This window comes from Ambystoma mexicanum, chromosome 10 (assembly GCF_040938575.1).
Source record: "Ambystoma mexicanum isolate Mex_15411 chromosome 10, UKY_AmexF1_1, whole genome shotgun sequence".
In the NCBI taxonomy this organism is placed as follows: Eukaryota; Metazoa; Chordata; class Amphibia; order Caudata; family Ambystomatidae; genus Ambystoma; species Ambystoma mexicanum.
In genome coordinates, this window is record NC_090932.1 from 1,475,482,402 (window position 1) to 1,475,506,287 (window position 23,886).

General features: G+C 45.8%; 1 protein-coding gene across 1 annotated transcript in view; it reads right to left on the minus strand.

The window, feature by feature from the left end:
• Positions 1 to 23,886, minus strand: part of ANAPC5 (anaphase promoting complex subunit 5) — a 655,776-nt gene that overhangs the window by 272,975 nt on the left and 358,915 nt on the right. Inside the window, exon 9 of the mRNA XM_069619569.1 lies at positions 10,873 to 10,965. Within this exon, the coding sequence (XP_069475670.1) occupies positions 10,873 to 10,965 (93 nt within the window). The remainder of the gene's footprint in view (positions 1 to 10,872; positions 10,966 to 23,886) is intronic.

Genomic DNA, 23,886 nt, shown 5'->3' on the forward strand with positions numbered 1-23,886 from the left:
CCTACAGAGCGCGAATATTGGTTCCATTCGGGAGCACATACATCACTCACTAGGCTGGACTATTTCTACCTCCCTGCGTCAAATATACAAGGCAACAGAGGCCACCCTGCTCCCCCGAGGCATTTCAGACCACTCCCTATTACTGATACTTCTAAAACCAAAAGACCCCGTCCCCCACCAACCTGGTGATTAAAAAATTACTATTTGGGCTTTCCTGACCTGGTGGAGAAAATCCAATCAGCCACTTCCCTATATTTTGAGTTGAATCAAGGCTCAATAGATAATCCTGTGATGCTATGGGAGGCCTACAAGGCATTTCTAAGGGGTGAGATCCTTGGGTGGACAGCAGCACATAAGAAAGCACATAGGAAAGATGTGGAGGATACTGAAATTGAAGTGCGGCGAGCTGAAACATTGTACACAAACACAACCTCATCTGAGAACAATAGAACCCTAATACTGGCACAAAAGAAATTACAGAACATAACACTCAACTGCGCAAAACAAGCTCACAGGGCAGTGCGTGCTAGGCTATATGAGACGGGCGACAAATCTGGCAAATTGCTAACATGGTTAGAGAAGAGGGCCGAAGGGCATCAGCAGGTCAGGTACATAACCATCGAAGCTGCAGAGCAAGCTTCAACCGACCAAGAAATTGCAGAGAGTTTCGCGACCTACTATGAAAAGCTTTACTGCACCCCTATGGGCCCTATCGATACCACCATCTTAGAAGCAATCACTCTGCCGCGCTTAAATGAGGTGCAAAAAATGTGCCTGGAAGCAGAGATTATAGAAGAGGAACTGTTAGCAGCTCTATCACAACTCCAAACTGGAAAAACCCAGGGCCCGAATGGGTACCCAATAGAGACATGGAAAAAGATAGGAAGTAGTGAGGTGGCGCCACACATGCTCAACATGTTCCCCCACTCCAAAGAGCTCGGAATTCTCCCCCCGGACTTGAGAAAGGCCTGCATTGTAGTGATCCCCAAAGCGGGTAAACCCTCAGATAAGTGTAGCTCCTACAGGTCGATCACCCATATAAATGACGAGGCCAAAATCCTAGCAAAAATTCTTGCCACCAGACTGCAAGATGTGATAACATCTCGGATCCACCCAGACTAATGTGGCGTTATGCCCAGAAGGTCCACCAGGATGAATATACATAGGCTCCACTTAGCCATTGAGAGAGCACCGGTGCTACAAGAGTCTCTTGCACTTCTCGATTTTGAGAAGGCATCTGACTCGGTCTACTGGAAAGCTCTACGGGCAATAATGAGTAGAATGGGCTTCAGAGACCAGTTTATAAGCTGGATAAAACTCCTATAGAACTCCCCAACGGCTGAGTTCAGGGTGAATGGTTGGTCTTCACACAGCATCAAATTGGGCAAAGGGACAAGATAAGGTTGCCCCTTATCAGCAATGCTGTTTGCACTGGTGATTGAACCTCTAGCGGTGTTACTGAGGAATACACAGTCATGGATGGGTTTTCACTGGGCTCAAGACTGGGAAGACAGAGTTTCCCTGTATGCCGACGACTTATTGATATACTTAAGTAACCCAGCAGAATCCTGCCCTGTTGTCACACAACTATTAGCAAGATATGGGCTGTTTAGTGGGCTGAAAGTAAACTGGGCTAAATCAATACTATTTCCGATAAAAGGGATATGTAACATGAGTCCAGAAAACTGCCCATATCGAGTGGAAGTGAAGCAATTTCGGTACCTTGGCATACAAGTTATAGTTAACCTTAAGGAATATGTGTTAAATAATCTCTACCCAATAGTTGATAGATTTGACAACGATGTAAAACACTGGATGGCACTACCCCTTACCTTACTGGGGAGAGCGGCACTGTTGAAGATGCTGGCACTCCCACGTTTTTTATAAATACTACAGAATGCACCACTACACATCTCTATGTTAGAATTTTATAAAATAGACAGGATACTCAGGAAACTACTATGGGGAGGGGGACACCCACTGATAACCCTACGGACTCTACAACGTTCCATCTGGAAGGGTGGCATTGGACTCCCGCACTTACAGATATACTATTGGGCCTCCCAGATGGCAATCATGAATGACATCCTACATGGTAACATTGAATTCCCACACATCCGTGCAGATGTGCGCGCAATACAAGGGATCTCCCCGCTGGAGAGTCTTTACCAGATCATGACACACCCACCTCCTTGCACAATGGCATCTCACAGAACACAGATGGGGATGGAAGCACACAGACACATGGGTTGGGAAGGGAAAATCACTCCGGTTCAGCCTCTGCAGAGAAATAGATACCTACCTGAACTCAATATGCTTCCCAAATAGATGAACTGGGAGAGAGCCGTTATAACCGGGGTCAGTGATATAATACAGGAAGGTAAAAGAATACCCTTTGAGAACCTAGCAAATAAGTTTGGTCTACCTTTAACAGAACACTTCCGCTAGCTGACATGCCCGAATGCAAGCCAATTGAAATAAATATTGTTCTAGATCGAGTGGATGTGAAAACAACTTCTGTAATGTATAATGTAATCTCCTCATTCGCAACACCAACTCTCTGTGGCTTCAAAGCCAAGTGGGAAAGAGACGTGGGCCTATTACAACCCAAAGACTGAACCACAGCCCTTATGTACCCCAGGGAAATTGCCATTTCTGCCAGAATCAGCCTTGTACAACTTAAAATATTACACAGGATATATTATTCGGGAGTGGCGCTATTTCAATGGGGCAAAATAACGGAACCAAACTGCCTGAGATGCCGACAAGAAGGGGGGGGACCTTCTTCCATATCCTATCCTATGGGAATGCCCACAAATCCAGTTTTTCTGGCAGAAATGCTGTGACAGACTTACGATGGTTATGGGCCGAGTGGTACCCATGGATCTGAAATTGCTAATACTGGGGGTGGAAGAGGAAGGTGATATGTCTCGATATGAAAGTTTTCAATGGCTACGGGTCTTGCTAAGAGAAATGTGGCTCATCTATGGGGCTCAAACATTGCTCCACAATATGATCAGTGGGTGGCAGATGTGGATACGTGCATTACAATGGAGAACAGAGTATATACAGCCAGAGGATGCCCCGGAGAGGTGCAAAAGATTTGGCGAAGATGGGAGAAAAATTAGAGAATCGCAAGGAACTAGCATAGATGTCAGGTGAATATGTGGACTTACCCAGCACTAAACACACAACGCAATGTAATTGATCAACAAATGTTGAAAAACCCATATACTGTATCAAACTTACGACTTAAGCTTTTATGTATATATGTTTGCAATGTATTGACTGATGTTGTGTTCACAAAAAACAATAAATTGTGTTATAAAAAAACCATTGCTACTCGCACTCTCTACAATCTAACTGGATCCTCTCCCACTTCTACACACTGACAACGTTCTGGTTGGCTATCCATGCACAATAGGTCTTTTTTCCAAGTTTCATCAATGGTCGTGGTCCTCAGTACCTGTCTCATAGAATCTCACTTTACTCCCCATCTTATTCCCTCCAATCTTTCTCTGCCCTCATCACCATCCCATACCCCGACTGTGCTTCCACTCCCTTCAAGTCTCTTTCTCCCTACTCGTCCTGCTCCACTGGAACCCACTACTCCACTGGAATATAAATAACAAAGCCACCCCAGCTGGGGATCTTTTCAAAATGCAGCTTAAACTTCTCTTGCTTGCTAAAGGGGAGGTCACCCTGCCCTGTTCATCTATGCTTCCTTCCTGGTCCCACCACTGCATCTAGTAACGCTTAATAATGTAATTTTGTACATTTAAATAATACTACTACACTTTAGTTTGAAGCATATGCCCCCATAGGTTAAATGTTACCTTTGAAAGTCACATATATGGGATACATTACTCACCGTAATCGTATTTCTGATGCTTGTATCTGCTTAGATTCACATGCTGTGCATAGGCCGACATCTAGTGGAAGCTGCGGAGTATTACAGTTTGTTTTTCGAAACTCGAAAATGGGCGTCGACACAGGGCGTGCCAGTAATACTATCCCTAGTGTGACGTCCACTGTACCCAAGATCCCTCACGCGTCTAGGATCCTCAGATTGTATTTTTTCTGACATGAGGAAGCATGAGGAGTAGCGTGAGTACAGATAATCCAAGCAGATAGACAGAAAGGTAAGAACTACAAGCAATCATGCGCCTTCTCTCGGAGGGGAGGAAGGGTGGGTCGCATGTGAATCTAAGCAGATACAAGCATCAGAAATACGATTACGGTGAGTAATGTATCCCTTCTGAGGCTTGTGGAATCTGCTTAGATCACATGCTGTGCATAGATTAGCGAGCAGTACCAGAAGAAGGAGGTGGGATGTGAGAAGGGTCATGAGCAAACAGGTGTCTTAGAACCACTTGTCCCACTTGTCTATCTGTCTTGGAATGAGTGTCAATGCAGTAATGCTGAGTAAAAGTTAGAATAGAGCTCCAAGTAGCTGCTTTGCAAATGGTGTCGAGGGGACCGTTTGCAATGAAAGCCAGAGTGGCCCCAATGCCTCTAGTAGAGTGGGCTCTTGGCGTAAAAGGCAGAGTCTTTTCAGAAAGAGAGTAACACAGCTGTATACAGTTGATAATCCACTTCGAGATAGCGCCTTTAGAGACGCGATCTCCCTCTCTGCCTGTAGCTACGGAGACAAACAGTTGATCTGTTTTCCTTAGCGGTCTGGTTTTATTTACATAGTAGAGGACCGCCCTACGCACATCTAGGGTGTGTAGTTTCACCTCAGCCGAGCTTTGCGGGTTCTGGAAGAAAGCCGGAAGCTCGATGGACTGGTTTACATGGAACTTTGATATAAATTTAGGTGAGAACCTAGGGTGTGTGCGTAAAACCAGTTTGTCTTTGTGGATAGTAAAGAAAGGATCCTGCACTGACAGAGCCTGAATTTCACTGACCCTTCTTATAGAGGTAATGGCTACTAAGAAGGCCGTTTTATAAGTCAGGTGTTTGAGACTACTTTTATGCATGGGTTCGAAAGGGGGGCCCATGAGCTTAGCTAGCACCACATTAAGGTCCCATTCTGGCGGTGCGTTCGAAATAGGAGGGTGAAGTCTCTTTACTCCTTCCATGAAGGCTTTAACTACTGGTACTTTCCACCACGACACCCTGTTATGGGATGTGGTGTAAGCCGAGAGGGCTGCCAGGTGTACTTTCAGAGAGTTAAAAACCAATCCTGCATCCAGCAGGTGGAGCATGTATGTCACAATGTTGGAAGGAGTGCAATCAACAGGGTTGATTTGTTTATTTTGGCACCAAATAACGAATCTCTTCCACTTGTCAAAGTAACAGTGCCTTGTGTTTGGTTTCCTGGATTCTTTTAGGATGTCCATACACCTCTGTGATAAATTGAGATGTCCAAACTCTATGACCTCAGGAGCCATGCTGACAGGTTCATTGAGTTGGGTTGCTGGTGCACTGTTTGACCTTGTTGCTGGGACAGTAGGTTGTACCAGGCTGGAGGTTTGATGGGTTCGCACAACGCCATCCTGCGTAGGTGTGGAAACCATGGTTGTCTCGCCCACATGGGAGCAACTAGGATGAGTGTCATCGATTCCTTGTTCATCTTGTACACCACCTTCCTGATGAGAGGAGTTGGTGGAAAAGCGTACGCAAACATCCCTGACCAGTTCATCCACAGGGCGTTCCTTGGGAGTTTGGCTGGGGGAACCTGGATGCAAATCCTGGGCATTGTTTGTTTTCGCTTGTGGCGAATAAGTCTATAGTGGGGAAACCACACTGAAAGAAGAGATCTTCTACGATCTTTCTGTGAAGGACCCATTCGTGTTCTTCTGGGAGGGAGTTTCTGCTTAGAGCATCCGCTAGGGAATTGAGCTCCCCTGGAACATGTTGCGATGACAGTAAGATATTCCGTCTGAGTGCCCATATCCAGATTTTCTGGGCAAGCTTGGACAGATTTGGCGAACGAGTCCCTCCTTGCTTGTTCAGATAGAACATGGCTGTCGTGCTGTCCGTCCGGATCTGCACCGACAAGTTTAGTAGATGGGGCTCGAACGCCCGAAGCGCTCTGAATACTGCCAGAAGCTCTAGCAGGTTTATGTGGTTCTTGGCTACTGAGTGAGACCAGAGACCCTGAGCTGTGTGGTGGAGATGGTGAGCTCCCCACCCAGTCAGGCATGCATCTGTAGTCACCACTGCCTGTACTTCGGGATCGTAAAAGGGTTTTCCCCTTGCGAGATTCTCTCTTGTCCACCAGTGTAGGCTCTGTACAAGTGTTGGCGAAACGACCACTAGATCGTCCCACTGACCACTTGCCTGAGACCACTGTTTCGCCAACCATTCCTGCATGGGACGCATGCGCAGTCGCGCGTGGGGGACCAGGTAAATGCATGACGCCATCATGCCCAGTAACCGCATTGCTTTGCATACCGTTATTTGTTGACCGGACTGATAATGTGGAATTTGCAGTACTATATTCCGAATTCTCTCTTCCGAAGGGAAGGTCAACCCTTTCTGAGTATCTAGGATTGCTCCTAGGAACTGTTTTGAGGTGCTTGGCACCAGGCTTGACTTCTTCTCGTTGATTGAGAAGCCTAATTCGTGGAGGAGGTTGATAGTCCTTTGAATGTTTGTCCTGCAAATTCCTGGGGTTTCCCCCGTTATGAGCCAGTCGTCCAGATAAGGGTACACTGGGATTGTCTCCCTGCGTAGGTGTGCAGCTGCCACCGCCAGTACCTTGGTGAATACCCTTGGTGCTGAAGCTATCCCCAAGGGCAATACCTTGAATTGGTAGTGGCGACTGTCCACCTTGAAGAGCAAGTACTTTCTGTGCGCCGGGAGCATGGAAATATGAAAATAAGCATCTTTCATATCCAAGGTTGCCATGTAATCCCCCTTTTTTAGGAGGGGGATTACCTCTTGTAGCGTGGTCATACGGAATTTTTGGGGCTTGACATACTTGTTGGCAGGCCGTAAGTCCAATACTGGGCGCATTGTCAAATCTTTCTTTGGCACAAGGAAGTAAGTTGAATAGATACCCTTGTTTACCTGGTGTCCTGGGACGAGTTCTATCGTGTCCTTTTCTAGCAGAATGGTGATCTCCTCGAGAAGGATCTTCTGATGTTCTAAGGAGTGTACTCTTTGTCGTGGAGGATGGTTCCGGGGACGCTGCAGTAATTCTATACAATATCCTGTGGACACTGTTGACAGCACCCATCTGTCTGAGGTGATCCCTTCCCAAGCCTGGGTGAAGTTGGAAATGCGTCCCCCTACTGGGGTTGCGTGAGAAGGGACCCTGAACTGAGCGTCACTGCTTTGGTGGAGGTGTGCCACCTCCCTTGTTGGGGCTGCCTCTGCCTCTCCCACGACCTCTTTTGTTACCCCTGCCGTAACTTTGGGTAGACTGCTGGCTGTTGTTCCACTGTGTACCCTGTCCCTGGGCATAGTTGCCTCTTTGTGAATTTTGGCCACGTGGGCGACGAAAATTACTGTTCCCCCTCTGGTTAGGGGGTTTGTTGGTTAGTTGGCCAAGGGATTTCAGTGTTTCGTATTCGTCCTTGGCGTTTTTCAGTGCGTCTTCGACCGCTTTCCCAAACAATAGATCGGGTTCCACCGGCTTGTCTATTAATGAAGCCTGAGTTTCTGTTTTAAACCCCGACTGCCGTAACCACGCATGTCTTTTGATAACAGTACCTTCTGCTATCAATCTCCCTGCGTTGTCCGCGGCGTCGAAAGTTGCTTTCAATATGCAACCAGACACGGCTCTCCCTTCTGCCGAGATCCGAGCCAATTGGCCCTTTAACGGTTCAGGAGGAGAGGCTATGAGTGCCGCGACCTCTTCCCATTGATGGCAGTTGTAGCTGGCCAACAGGGTGGTGGAGTTAGCAATCCTTGCTTGGTAGGCGGACGTTGAGGCTACCTTCCTGCCAAACCCGTAAAGTTTCTTGCTCTCCTTGTCGGGAGGAGCTTCTGACGAAGATAAAGGTGTTCCAGCCCTCTTCCGAGTGTTGGTAACAACTAGGGAGTCTGGTTTAAGATGTCCTCTTATATAGAGAGGGTCAGACTGGGCTGCCCGGAAAAGTTTTTCGACCCTGGGGTTGACTGCTCTGGTGAGGTTTGGGTTCACCAGGGACGGATCTATTCTTCGTTGGATGGATTTAAGGATAGGGATGGTCTGAGCGACCGGCCTCCTCTCTCCCACCAACTCTTCTGCAAAGTCCCTTTCCTCCTGTACACCGTGGGTGTCGATGTGAAAATGTTCTGCCGCGCGAGCGAGAACCTCATTAAGGAGGGGCTGGTTATCGACTGGCGAGTCGGTAATTGGGGCTTCGTCCTCTACCGGGGAATCTACTCTGTAAATTTCCTGCTCATCTTCTCCCTCCTCCTGGTCCTCATCATCCGCATAGTATTCCGTCCCGGTTTGTTCCTCCATAATTTCAAACTCCTGGTCCCCCTCAGGGAAAGGCTCTCCTTGGTACCTGGGGTGAGGAGTAGAGTATGGAGTAGAGTAAGGCTGCATCTCAAAGGGTTCAGGTCTTTCGAACCAGGCCTTTTTACTTAGGGGAATAGGATCAGTGGAACCTGAGGGTGTGGCCCCCTGAGGGTCATACGAGAGGAAATGCTCTGGATTCTTGTCGTAAAAATCTGCCAAGGAAGACATCCTTGACATGACCCTGTCTATGTCTTCACTGGACCATTCTTTGGAACAGGGGATGACCTTAGTAGTCAACTTAGGGGACTTATCAAGGGTACCCTTGCTGGATGTTGATCTCTCAGTAGACTTGTATTTGTTTGTCTGCTTCGGGGGGGAAGGATGGTCTTACAGGAGTGGAAGAATGTGCTTTCCGCTGTTTTCCCCCCTCCCCGTGCGTGGAAAAATGTTTTCCCTGTCCCTTGGAGGCCCCGGAGACGCCTGGCGTCGAGGATCGGAAGAGGTATCTGTGTCTTTCGAGCGTGGGGCCTCGCTGGTGTTAACTGCGGGCTCCGTCTCTTGGAGCGTGGCCTGGGGGTGGAAGTCGTCTTCGTCCTCCGACGATCGAACTTCCGTTAGTCTAGGGAGCGAGGCACTCTTGGCAAGAGTGGATGATTGCCTTGCGTCATGAGGCGATCTCGATCGAGAGCGCCCAGAGGACACCGAGTCGGACCGTTCTATCTGTGCCTCTTTCCGAGAAGTCGACGTCGCCGAGGTTCGGTTGGACTTAGTGTGTGTAGGGTGTGTAGCGCTTGCGTCGCCGGGGGTCTTCCCCATAGCCGCCCTGCCGGACGACCTTCCGAGGTCGGGGACCTGCGCTCGGCTGTCTTTCGACGCCGTAATGCCCTCGCCGTCCGAAAGTACGGCGTCGCTGCCATTGCTGAAGGCGCCCTCCGCTGCCATGGCCACCTGCCTGGCGTGGTGGGCCCAACGCTTTGTCGAACGGTCCTTAAGTGTCTTAGGTTTAAACCTACTACACGCTCTGCAGTTCACTTCGGGGTGGTCCCTCGGCAAGCAGAGATTGCACGTGGCGTGCCTGTCGACCCAAGGGTATTTGCGGTTGCACTTGGGGCAGAATTGGAAAGGGGTACCCTCCATACGCACCTTGAGGCAGCGGGCTGGTAAGTGTAGGAAATATATAAGGTGTACCTATATACCAAGAGTGAAGAGTATGTACCACCCCCCACTCTCCCTACTTGCAGGGCCGAGGCCAGCGGCCTACTAGGCCCGGGCCGAGGCCAGCGGCCTTCCGAGGCCCAGATCCGTCGTGCAGCAGCCGACGGTCGATGTCTTCTCCAGCTGTCGTCGAGTCGAGGGTCGACGTTGGGGTGGGGAAGGATGTCAAAGAATTATAAATTAGCAAAAGTATGGCTAAGGCCAGGGGACTCCGCAAAATGCTTCCGACCAGTATGGCGGAAAAAAACAATCTGAGGATCCTAGACGCGTGAGGGATCTTGGGTACAGTGGACGTCACACTAGGGATAGTATTATAAGGTATACACAATTGGACGAACTGCGCATGTCTTCGCAATGAAAGGCTAGCCTTTAGACTCGCTTGTTGGAATGCTCATTTTCTCATCTCTCACTTCTGATGCGTTTCCCTTTTGGCATATGCAAGCGGGATCTAGGCTCTTGCTTGCTCCCCTCAAAGCGTATGGGAATCTTTAAGGAGTGTAGGCGCCTTGACTAACTGCGTTATGGCAGGGTGACCTCACTGATAATACTGGCTTACATGAAAGAGTGCAGCTGATAAAGGCTGATATAATAAGGCTTGGTTCTTTGCTAGCAAGATGAATTTAGTGTGCAACCTTGACCTGTGGGGACCAACCCTTACATTTCAAGTGCCCTGGTGGGTATAAAGGCTAGGGGGCTCAGAGTGAAGGGGACGCCCAGATCTTTTTGTCTCGTGTTGCTGTTGAGTTCGTGCTGTCACTGCTTTCTATTAATAAAGTGTTAACCAATCCACCAGAGTCATGAGTGATCCTTTTTCTTCGACACCTCCATCATGTGTAAATTGTTATTGCAAGTAACTTCTGATCGAAAATGACATCCCGGTTCTACAAATAAATCCAAATACTACACCTACCCAGTATTTATTTCACCCGGGTGACACTACAAAAAATGTCACCTTGCACAATGGATCTAACAGAGGCCAGCTCATGATGCACATCAAAATGCTTCTCTACTCCCAATCAGTACCAGCCAGTGACCAGTTGCTACCCTGAACCTCCTCCTTGTTTAAGTGTAGAAGAGAGCAAAGTACATGAACACTCCACCACTGAAGTGAGCTCGATTTAAAAGGGTTTGTATGCACCAGTACCACTTCCTCTGAATAGGGTACATGCATCAGTTTGCATTTTACAGTAGCAATTGCATACGTCCAAATGTATAAGAAACAACACAATAAAGACATGTGAAAGACGACCTACCGGTAATCCAAAATGCACCGCTTTCTTCACAGAGTGTTCCAAAAGAACACAGCTGTCCAAGCCCTTCTTCTGCTCCAATATGTAAAGCCAACTCTACATGTAGAGAGAAAGATTAAAGCAGATTACAGAAAGTAAACCCTGGAAGAAATATTGCCAGTTTGGTAACGTTTTACAGTGACAAATAAATCACAACATTTATCAATATATTTTTGGGGCAGGGATTTATCACTGCATGTTAATGCAGATCTGAACAAACCTAAGGAATTTTAACTGTAAACACTGCCTTATATTTTGGTTCGAATTGGAATGCAAAATATTTTGGGAAAAAAATAAAATCAAATGCCCAATCTGAATCAGTTATCAACTTCAGGAGTAGGTGGCAAGCCTGTTCAATGATCAGCCTCTGTATTAAATTTGATTGGCATCTTGCGGAAACATACAAATACTGCGCCTTTATAATGCCGACTGCACATTTACTGAACAGTCAGCATTAGAAAAAAAAAATCAGACTCCCATTACTGCGACCAAGCAAAGTGGGTGTTGCCCACTCTGACAAGAAAGTAAAAAAGAAATAAGATAAAGGTCCTTCCAGCGTCAGCTCAGACCCATGTAGGAGGGAGAAACTGGCACTGCAGGAATAGTGGGGAGTCGGCGGCCAACACACGTGTGCTGCCGTAAATGTAAGTGGGGGCGGGAGCGGGTAGGGCAATGCGGGTCGGGGCATGCAGGCAAAAGTGATGTGATCACTGCACGTGCCGTAATTGACGTCAATATTTGTGTCTGTGGAATTACGGGTGGCGCAGTGATCACATAGATCCCATCTTGCCACTTAAACAATGCTATGGTATTTGTCACCGTCCTATGGTTTTGAAACCATCCTCAAGAGAGCATTTGCAGTTTCTCAAGTCTCAGGGTTCCCTTCCCCAAGACTTTAAACGTAGCCACTTGTACTTGCTTCAGTCTTTTCAAAAGTTCAACACAACTCTAGGTCAACTTGACCCTCGTTCTGGATTGCTTCACCAGTACACTTGCAGTGTTCCTTTTTGGTTTATTTCACAATGTTTTTAGCTTTCACAATTTAGGGCTCACTGGTCTAGCACAGTTACCAGACCACAAAGTCTAACCATCACAGATCGCGCAACCAGGAACACCAGGCACTTCAGCCCACACAGGTTCTTCTGCATCTGCCCCTGTGTACAGATTCACATTTACATAGATTCTCTTTGTCGGCCTCTTGGTTTTATGTGCAAATTCACACTCTCCTGGTTTAGCCTCTTGGCTTTGCCATCACGTGTCACACATCTTATGCAGTCTTTGGCATTGCCGCACTGTATCCATTCATAAAGTTCACTTTGTGGTTGTCTTGTTCATGGCTCCACTTTTCTGTTGTACTCTTTCACAGTCTAGCACTTTTGTCCATAGGTTGCTTTCAAATGGGACTTTCCCTTTTGGCTTTCATCCGCTATTAGAGCTTTGCCCATAGAGTTTTATTCAGTTCAGTGTTCAACATGTTCAATTCCAAGTTGTCATTCAGGTCGGTATTCAATATGCATAATTCAGCTTTGTTTCAAGTTTTCATTCAGTTCGGTATTCAATATGTGTAAATCCGCTTGGTTTCAAGTTTTCATTAATTATTCAATATGATTCATACAGCACTTTGTTACTTTTGCGTAGCCCTCTAGGAGTGCCCCGGCTCTGAGTGATTTTCCCCGACACTCACCAGCCCTCAACGTTCCTCTCTGGTGGCTCAGCTGTTTCCTTTCTGCTTCGCCGGCTGTGGGCTGGCCTCTGCAAGCCCTTCTCGCACTACGGGTGCTTCCCCACACACGCCAACTGCTCGGCTTCTTCTACACCAACGCGGAAGGCATTCAGTCTTCTTTCTTCCTTGTTCACAGCACCGGCTGCTCTGACTTGACCACATAGTCTCCCTCACCTGTGGCAGCCTAACAGCCCAACTCGCCTTGGGCTCCACAGGCTCTCTGGGACATCTGCCGGCATTCTGGCTTCTTCTCTGATCCACCACAGCTGCCTCCTTACCACAGCTGCTTTGTCGAGAAGGGTCCCCTGTTGGTCTCTCCCGCACAGTCCTCCCTGTTGTTCTGTTTGCTGCTCCACTGGTCTCCCTTTATACAACTGCAACCTTGATAGGTTGCAGGTGTGGATTAACAATTAGGCTTGCCCGACTATAGGTAAAGGGACATACCTGACCTTCACAGTACTCTGCAGGCAGCTTCCTCGTCCCAGTACTAGAGTGGTGAAATGGGTTTCTAGTGTTCATTACTCTCAGTCGCCTCTTCCTCGTCCCAGTACTGTCAGATTAAAACGCAGGAAAATGAGGGGAGCTGTTTTACAGTAGCCTATGAAGGCCAGGGGAGGGTTAGGTTGGTCTTCAATAAGGAAAAGGGGATATCATGTCTTGCCTGTGGGTACCTCACTACCAATCCCCAAGGCTCCTTCACCCAGGTGATCCTCCCTCGCTTCCCCACCCCTGGGGTCGGGATCCAAAAGCAATGGCCTATCCCTGGCCACCTGAGAAGAGGATCCAGGGGGAGTAGGAGTGAGGATACCCTCAGGTTTCTCACACCATCCTCTTCCTAAAGGGGTGGATAAAAAGTTGACTCCTTCAAAAAAGTCTAAATCTCCCCATTCCTTCTGCCCCCACATAGGCTGTATTGCAATTGTGTTTTATATATTGCAAATGCCCACACTGTAGCTGATCGTCTAAAGCATAATTTGGCAAGAGGTCCTCTTTTTGGGGGGTCAATTACTCTGGCACATCATTTTCTACCCCCATTCTTGTTAACACAGGCAACTGTCTTCATAATGCTAGATATTGGAGTCAAAGGCTAAAAGCTCATCAGATGATAGCTCCAACAAAACAGATTCTGCCAGTATTGTTTTAAGGAATTGTTATGATTGACTGCAAATAAAGCATGGAAGGGTGGGGTTACGGGCAGTGAAATAATGTTTTGCCTTATCGCACAAATTAACAGCTCAAACATCTGGAGGGAGGGTCTCTAAACCTGCCCCCCTCTTGTCTTGTGGCAAAGGAAATTGAGGGCCTGACAAGTTGGGTGTCAAGGCAAGTCTGGTAGTATTTACCAGCCACCTAATTCAGAGTTCTGCAAACACTGCTGGCAGTATTTCATAGAAACACTACCAGTGGTCCTTCAGGTGGATTTTCAGCAGAAAGTCTGCCTATTTTTAACTCCACCACACAGTACTGCCCTTCGATACAGGGAAAAAGAATTTGAGAATGTGTCATGGTAAGGGGTCTAAAGGTAGTAATCTCTGATGCCCCCTTACTGCCTTACCCATGCAGTCCATAAAATGGTTTGAATTGACCCTTGTGTGCATTTAACAAAATAAATATAAAGTAGTCATCTGATGTATGTACATTTTTCGTAATTGTAATAAACATTTGTAACACTCCTCAGACACACTAAACTGCATCAAGGTGTGGAAAAATGTTGCCAGTTGGTGTTACTCAATGATTACTCCTTACTGATGGATGAAGATCTTAGCATATAAACAGACCTTAATAGAATTGAGGAACTGAAGGAAGTTTTCCAACTCACAGAAATTCTGGGGGAGAATGTTATAGTCTTGGAGTTGCGACACAAAACCTATGATCCCCTTTATGCGGTAACCTTTTAACGTAAAGATCTTGATGGACAATATATATGGATTTTATTCTCAAGTTAAAGTGCGGCTAATCCATGCAAATATATAAACATCAGACAGAGGATCTTGAAATAAATTAGCCTTTGTGGCGGTAACCAATGGAGGGAACGGAAGAATGTAGAAATGGAGAATCGAAACAAAGCTTTAAAGATCAAGCGAACTGCTGCGTTCAGAACTCTTTGCAATTGCCTATTCTGATAATCTAGCATATCTACTTATAAAGTGTTGCAGTAGTCCATTTTTGAATTGTTCAGAGCGCTGATCACACCTCCAAGGTAATCAGCCTCCATGTATGGAGAGGCCCTGCGCAGAAGCCAGAGTTTAAAGAAGGAGGAGGATTTCTCCAGGCTATTTCCACATTCTCAATGAAGGTTGAAATTGGCAACAAAAAAAATATATTAAAAAAAAAAACATTTTATGATTAGCACTGGTGGTGGTGGGATTTCTGAATTTATTATTTGCCCGAGGATTTAAGGATTGGAATGCATCAGCTTCACTGTGCATTTAGAACATGGATGTGAGCTGCAAAACTGTTAAAGAATTTAGTGCCAAGCTTGATAACGATGGGTTTTCTAATGGCCCGTCTTCTGCAAAATACTGTAAGTACTTGTGCTCTTCTCCGGAAAGTACTACATCTTGTTTAGTCATGGAAGAACTACAAGTAAGATTTTAACTTGCCTACAGGAGTATTATTTTGGTCATTTTACAAGAAATGTCTTCACTATGTGTTCTGCAATCATCCGATAATGACTTTATAGAATTTCTGCTCTCCAAGTCATTCACGCTTACAAGAATCAGATTCAAGTCTTTGCTGATAGCAAGAATGGCAATAGCTAATTTTGGTCTCCTGAGAATTATTGTGAATAACATTTTGACAGGTCCCAACAAGGGGAATACCAGAGAGGAGGATTTGAAAAACTGTAGGGATGAACTAAGGATAGGGTGTTGTCCATATTCTGAAGTCTGTTAGGTTTGTCGCACTCAGGTGGTGATCATGCGCGGTACAAATATCCTTTCACATATCATGTATCAGTGTGCTGAAAACACTGGTGCTGGAGAGCGGTGGAAAGCATGACATATAAGCAGACACTTGGTGGGTGAGGTGGGACAGGAATTGGGGTCCTCAATTGCCACCGCCCCCTCTGCAGTAGGACTGGCTCTGGCTTATGCACTGGTAGGCTCTGCCTGTGGAATGAGGCTTTATTTTCTGGTATTAGTCAGTCTGTGCCGGAAAAAAAACAATGCTATAAATTTTGTGTTTTTGGGGCGCTTTAGTTAATGTGTGGCTGAAGAGGCTTTACTAAACCAATGAAGGTGCACTGTGTGCTTGAGCAAGGGTGTGTGTTGGCCCCTCAGTTGTTCAACTTTGATGTGGTGGTCCTGCCTGAATACTTTGAGCATGTAACGATGCGCCTTAGATGGGTGAAACCCATATTGGTTGGCGAGTGTACACTGATGATTTGGCACCAATGGATCACACTCAAATGTGATTAACCAGGATGCTACAGGATTTGAATTTAAGATTTGATAAGCAGGAGCTGAAACCAGGTCCTGGTTGTCAGGCATCACCAAGTAGACAGGAGTGACCTGTGGGAACCAGGTGAGAGTACATAGCATGCTGCAAATCTAACTTATGCACGAGATGAAAACTTAAACTTTATATCCATAATGTATAATCCATTATGCTTTAAATGTCTTCTAGATGTGTGTTAATGCTTCTTTATACACATTCCCAAAAACAGTTAATGTCACATAGGTATGTTTGTATGGCACCAGTTGTCCTGGGGAACCAAAAGTATCTCCCTGGCAGATGTTGGTGGCAAGCTAATCCAGCTCTCCTGGCTAGACACAGGAGCTAAATGGCTCCCAGCAACCTTTTAACCATAAAGGTACAAGAACGGCACCCTTAAATGAATTTCCTAGATTTGAGTCGCACTAAATCTAAGATCATGTATTTTTCTTCAAGGAACAGCAAAGAGTGATTGACTTGGAAACTAGATACTGACTATATATTTGTGGTTTTTGTCTGCAGAAAATACCCTGGGTGCCTGAGTGAAAGGATGGCGAGCAAGGTGAAGCCTATAATGGCTGCCTTAAGGGGCTTTGCTAATGCTTTTGGGGGCTACTCTTTATCTGTGTGCTTGTTGTGCTGCAAGCAGAAAGTAATCCCAACACTTTTATGCAGTGTAGAAACTACGCTGTGTTACAGTATTATCAAAACATGACATAAACCAGAGGGCTTCTTATGGCTTCCAGCCTTGTCTTTACCCCCTTCTAACATGATACAGAGGTGAATGTGGTCCATCATCTCTTGCAACTTTAGCTCGAATTAGAAACGCTGTGCTTTATTTAAAAAATATACTTGCTCCCTTGGATAAACTGCTAGGTTTGATACATGAATCCTTAAACAATTAGAAAAAATTGTGGATGCTATTGGAAGATTTTATATATTTTTTTAAAACATCCACTGAAAAATTGATCGGTCTCTTAAATACAAGTGTCCTAATTTGCCTTCTCGGTTTGTATGAGTGAAGCCTGAATGGCTCCTGCTCAAGCTGACCTGTCTGTGTCAGGGAAGCATTAAGCAGCTTATTCTGTTCTACCTATTCTTTGCATGTGCTCATCTGTTCCATTTGTGAGAGGGTGCTTGTGATACTGCATTATGTAGTTTATCTGTTAATTGTGAAATAAATCTGCTTTTCTGTCGTGATGTGGACCACATGATAATGATGTCCTTAGAGTTAACTTTTTTCAAATGTAGACTGGAGGTCACATATGCTTTACTCGCCTATAAAGGAGTAAACTCATTTTTACTCCATTGAAATCACGTTTATTTTCAAAGTTTAAAAATAGGGAGTAAAATACTCCCACCTCAAAATATTATCTGGAGCACTGAATACAACAAACTAATAATGCAACTTAAGAGGAAGGCTAAGTTATGAGAGTGGCCGGCTAGTGAGACCTATTTAAAAGGGAAATACTTAGTTATGGAATGTGTAAAACATTTCCATTTCATATCGCCTCCAGCCCCCTCTTGGCACAGCAACCATGCATCTCGCATGTTGCTACCTGCAACAGCCCAAAAACAGCCATTTCGCTTCTTTTTCCACAAGGCCCGCAAGGCCTGATCCTAAAATTGCGGCCCGCATGGTGTACAACCACGTTGCCTAGCAACGCAGCCCTACTTTTGCAACGCCTACCCGCTGGCAGGCGGAAGACGACGGCTGCGGCCCATCCGGGAAGGCCCACGAATAAGACCCTGTTTTGCGCCTGTTGTGCGCTACAAGGCACACTCTCCAGTTAGACACTTAAAACGACTTGGAGCCACATACAGGTTGCTTACTTGGGTGCAACCTGAACTGACACTGCCATTACTCAGCCACACAGGTACGGACTACCTCTTGAACCTATTATCCCACTTTCTACCACCTCCTACTTCTTGCCGCCTGCACATATCTCAAAGTGCATACACAATGCTGATTCCTATTTTAACTTGTTCCTAAATCGTTGTCATTGCACTGACCATGCTAGAGTATTCCATGTTTCCTACGCAGCAACTGAAATCTAACGTTCATACCTGTAAACTGCTAATAATTGTTAGTATTGGTTAACACTATCACTGCCACATGAACTAATGCTACCCGTTCATAGTAATCTATTTTGTACAGCTGCCCCACGATTATTCCGCACACCCATAAGCACGTAAACTGCAACTATCTACAGGGTATCGTGCACTGCTTTTCATATGGTTGTACCTCTTCCTGCATTGTGTGACCACAACTACATCTTCAGAACTACCGCTTCTGTACCATTATATTGTTGCATTGTCTATGCTCATTCGATCATATATTGCCGCCATTTGTTTCCACTACCTGGCACACTATAGGTACGCAATCCAATACCTTTGCACCTCTTTACCTCTGCATATTATGCTACACCTCTCACCACCTACCTTATCATACTCTTTGCCCTGCGGTAACCTGCAACTAGGCAAATACTAAATATGTATTGTTACTTTTTGACACTGTGTAGCACACTCCTACCCCTGGCCACTTCGCATAGCGTCAAGCATATAACCCCATTTTACAATCCTGCACACTCAGGTTTCACACATACCACATCACGCCACATTAGCACTACTAATGTGACTGCCTACTACGCCTGCCTCCCCGCTCCTACCACACTTGCCTACTCCACTCAGTACCCATGTCCTCTTAACCTTTGCACTATGCCCCTTACCAACCCATTCCTGAACTCACCTGCCCTTTGGCTGAAACATTTCGCCACTAAGCCTACGCCTAACCAGCCATGCTCGCTTACCCTTAGGAATAGCAGATTAGGCTCAAGATTCCGCCACAAATATCCACCCTCGCATCACCACATCTCTACTAAACACAATCTACCCCAGGGACACACCACACCTACACTCAACCACCCCTTGGTTTAATCATTTCACCCTTCAACAGACTCCACATTCTTGCCCTGCCACCTCAAGCCCGCTAAAGATATCCTGATTAAAGGTGCCCCTGTTAATGCTAGATCACTGTTAGCCCATGCGTTAGATATCGCTGACTTCATTGTGATACATGACCTAGACTTCTTAGCGATTACTGAAACCTGGTTGCACGCTGCAGCTGGTCCAGCTCTATCCTTGGCCACCCCTGACAATTGCGCCATCATTAGATGTGATAGGAACTCCAACCTCTCCAAAGGTGGAGGTGTCGCCTTCATTTTTAAAAGATCACTTGAATTTAGGCCCATCCCCCATCAACAGATTCCGTCGGCCGAAATACTATCTGTTAAACTTCCCATATCACCTAACCAAACAGCTACTATTCATCTGATCTACTGCCAACCAGGACCTACTACTTCCTTTATTGATGCTATTTCATCACTTCTTGCAGATAACACCAAACCCAACTCCCAAATCATATTATTGGGTGACCTAAACTTAGGATTCCAAGACCCTAATGAACCCAAGGCCTCTGACCCGACCTTGCCTGTACCCTAACCAACCTAGGATTTTCTCATCACATCTACACCCCTACGCACAATAAGGGCAGAACCCTTGATTGGCTGACTGACCTGTATTGCAGCACTGACTCAGTGACTATCACCCCTTGCACCTGGTCAGATCATCACAAAATTACCTTCTGCATCAAATCTTGTAAACAATACTTCAAACCCAACATGGCCCCCGCTATTCATACCAGGAACGAGAAGGACATTACCAAAGAGAATCTACTTCCCATTATCCTCCCTCTCCTTAATAGAACATCTACATGCTCTGACCCCACAGTACTTGTTGATACATACAACACATCCTACAAAAGGCAACAAAAGCTCCCTAAGCCTAAACTCCACGAACTACAAAGAAGTAATATACCTTGCTTACGTATAATAACCATATTCTCCAGGCTGAATCTAACACTAAAGAGCTCTTTAAAATCCTAAAAGAGCTGGTATCACAGACTCTGATTGGTGCACAAATATCCAAAAAGCTCTTCTGGACAAAATAGCCACACTTCAAATCAAAATTAATGCTGAAAAAGACAGTCTCCACCCAGATTCGCTACCCAACCTCCATTCTAACATATCACCCCCTCTAATACACTCTGCTAAACCTTTCTACTTTACACCTCTCTCCAAACCTAACTGTCAAGGAGACTCCTGTTCCGCCACCATCATTAAAGATGCGGCTCATGACTTCGCCTCTTTCATTACCACTTTTATCAATGCCTCTTTCAAATCTGGAATAGTCCCTGATAACCTTAAGGATGCCTGGGTCATCCCTCTGTTAAAAAAGCCTATTCTTGACCCGAGTAATCCTAGCAAAATCCTGGACCGCGCAGCGTATCTACAAATTCAGGATTTCTTGGAAAATAATAATATCCTAGGCCTCCGTCAATCAGGCTTCTGACCTAGACATGGAACTGAGACTGCCCTTATTGATCTCAAATCACAAATTGAGGATCTAAACGACAATGGTAAGCTAGTTCTGCTTCTCCTATTAGACTTGTCAGCAGCATTTGACCTTGTCAACCATCAAATTCTCTGCCTCCACTTGAAAAATGCTGCCAACTTCTCTAATGAAGCCACATCTTGGGTTAGTTCCTTTCTAGCAACTAGAACCATGAGGGTCTTTTCTCCATCTGCATCTGCTGTCCCCTCACCAGCACTGTGTGGGGTCCTGCAAGGGTCGTGTGTTTCGCCTACACTTTACTATGTCTTCACGAAGCCTCTCTTTGATATTCTTGCCTATCTGGGTGTCACCTATACTAATTATGCCGATGACACCCAGATACTCATCCCTATCACTGGTGATTACGTGAAGGACTCAAAAGCCCTTAATGACATTTATTTGGTCATCCAGGATTGCATGGCTAATCATGGGCTATGCCTAAATGATGAGAAAACTGAGTTACTCATCCTCGGCTCCCAGCATAGACTTAAACTAGACCCCTGCCTTCAAAACTTTTAGCATCGAAAGCAACATCATCAAGGTTTCTAATAAAACAAAAACTTTAGGCATTTACCTTGATTCTACTCTCTATCTCAAAGGACAAACTAATGCAGTAGTCTCAGCATCTGCATACACCTGCAAAATGATCACCGCATGCAGGCCCTTCCTGACTACAGCCAACTGTATTATCCTGGCTAGAATCCTAATCATGGCTAACATGTACTACTGCAATGCCCTATATCTTGGGACTAACCAAAGGAATATCAACAAGCTTCAGGTATCTCAAAATAACGCATTAAGAGCTGCTCTCAACATACCCAGAAAGGCCCACATCTCTGACAGCAGGCGCATACTACACTGGGGGCCTCATTACACGGTAGGCGATAAGGGTTTACTGGTACCGGTAAGGGCACCGGTACCGGTAAACCTCTTACCGCCTTACTACGAGGTCCCTTTGCGGGACCCGACCTTAACGGCTGGTTTTACCAGCCGTTAAGGAACGGGCCCGCAAAGGGACCTTGGTGCTAATTACGGTACCGCAATTTGCGGTACCGTAATTACCTCCTTCCCCATTCCCATTGAGCCCTAGGGAGGCATAAATGGGAATGGGAAAGTGCCTTGGTGAATGGGGAATTACCGCCTCCGCTCACCTTGCAGTAGGGTGGTAATTCCGCCATCCACCAAGGCGGACACGGTAAAATACCGGCGGCAACCATGGCGCTAATAGCGCCATGGTTACCGCCTAATGTGTAATGAGGCCCTGGCTCCCTGTTACACATAGAATATCCCTTAAAACACTGCCACTGACGCACAAATGCCGATCTCATTTGGCCCCTGCCTATCTAGCCAACCGCCCACTCCTCATCCCGCCCACTGAGATCAGCTCACACTCACACCCTATCCACACCGAGATTTAAGTTACAAAACTCCGGGGGATTCAGCTTCCCTGTCCTCGCTGCTAAGCTTTGGCACACACTTCCTAACATACTCAGAGCCGAACCATTTTACCACACATTCAAAAGCAAGGCCAAAACATGGCTCTTTACCCAGGACCGCTCTCCTATTCGAACTTAACTCCACCTTCTGATATTCACTGCACCCATGTATCTGCCTTATAACTTGCACCTTTACTGTATATTATTTCCTTTGTATGTAATCACTTCAGGTAACTGAAAAGCTGCATTCTCAGCGTACGTAGGTCCTTGTCTGACTGACACCACCTCTCCTTTTCTTTACTGTTATTATGTTGTGTAACCATGTATACTTGAAGTTTATGCGCCCAGATGCTTCCAGGCAAAGTGCGCAATACAAATAAATAAATACAAAATACAAATTGATCTTCAATCCTATGTGCTACATTTTCCAGTCAAACAGCAAAGGCACCAATATATGTGGTTTAGAATTAAATTGTTGGCTACACAAGAAGTGCTGAAACCTAGATGTGAAAAGATTGGCAATTTTAGAAAGTGTCTTATTTATTTGCAAGGTGGTTCATTCTAATGAAACAGTAAAACATTTGATAATTGGATTCAGTGGGCTGAATAACCCTCAATTAATTTTCTTTGCGATACACTGCATGAATAGCTCCCAACTTGCTTTGACTATGTTGTTGGATAATGTTTGAAAAGTGATTGTAACACATTTTAATCTCTAATGGATATATTTCTTTTTTTATGTTGCAAGTTCAAATGTTTCATTTTAAACTAATAAAAAGCATTGATCGCATGCATTATTAACAAAGCACATTAAATAGATACTCTGTAATAGATCATGCAGGTTACACAAACCCACATCTGTCGGCTACGATATTGTATTGCTAGTGCATTCAGTCTACCCCCAGCCCAATTAATCAGATATTGCCCTGCTGTCCCCTCAAAGCCACCCTCCATCAACTGCTACACAGTCAAAGCTCCACTGCCCTGACAGTATAAATAAAACATCTCGAAGCCGGGATTCCCTCTGTCACCCTCCTGCGTGTATGCTTAGAGACTTGCCGTCACAGAAAAGTGCAGGGACCAAGACTAGATTTGTAGGTTGTGAAAGGAATGCATTTAGGGATATTAAAGGTCATTTTTCCAGTGGCGGCTCCTTCATAATGGGTTAGGGGGCTCTGACCCGCTAGAATCCTTGCCCATTATGGAGGAGCGAGCCAGCCCAGTGTAAACACTGAGCACTCCCCCAGCTGCTTTATGCAGCTGAGGGAACACTCCTGGACTGGTTTAAACTGTCAAAGGGAAATGTGGTTTCCCTTTGACAGTTTTGTTTCCCAGCACGCATGGCCCAATACGGGATGCAGGCTGAGGAACTGTACCTTTGAATGTATGTGGTGTGCTCCCACGCCTCCCTGCAGATTAAACTGGTCTAGGGCAGCGCTCTGGTTACGGCACGTGCTGGAAGCAGCACCCTTCCCGGTTCCTTTTCGTGTGCAGCAGGAACCCGAGGCCTTCCATGTTGCTGCCGGTGGATGAAGAGGAGCAGTGTGTTATTTATGTGTGGATTTCTGTGAACAAATCAGCGCCCAGCCTGCATCAAATCTTATGAGAAATTGGTTTTTCTGTTCTGAGCAGGATCCCCCAAGACCTACTGTAAGGCAAGAAGTCAGTGACATAGCAGAAAACCTATCTGTATTTCAAACAAAAGTGCCCTCCTCCCTCTGAATGTGAAGCGAGGATCATCCTAAAGGCTGGAATAAGACACTAAATATGCAAGAGTGGAAGAATTGAATAGAACAGGACAAAAGATGTATTAGAGCTAAAATACCCACACAAAAAACTCAGAAGCATTACAAAGAACGACAAAAGATGTAATTTGCGACTCTTTGGGTGCTCAGAAAAAACAAATTAGACCTGGCTCCAACAAAACCAAAT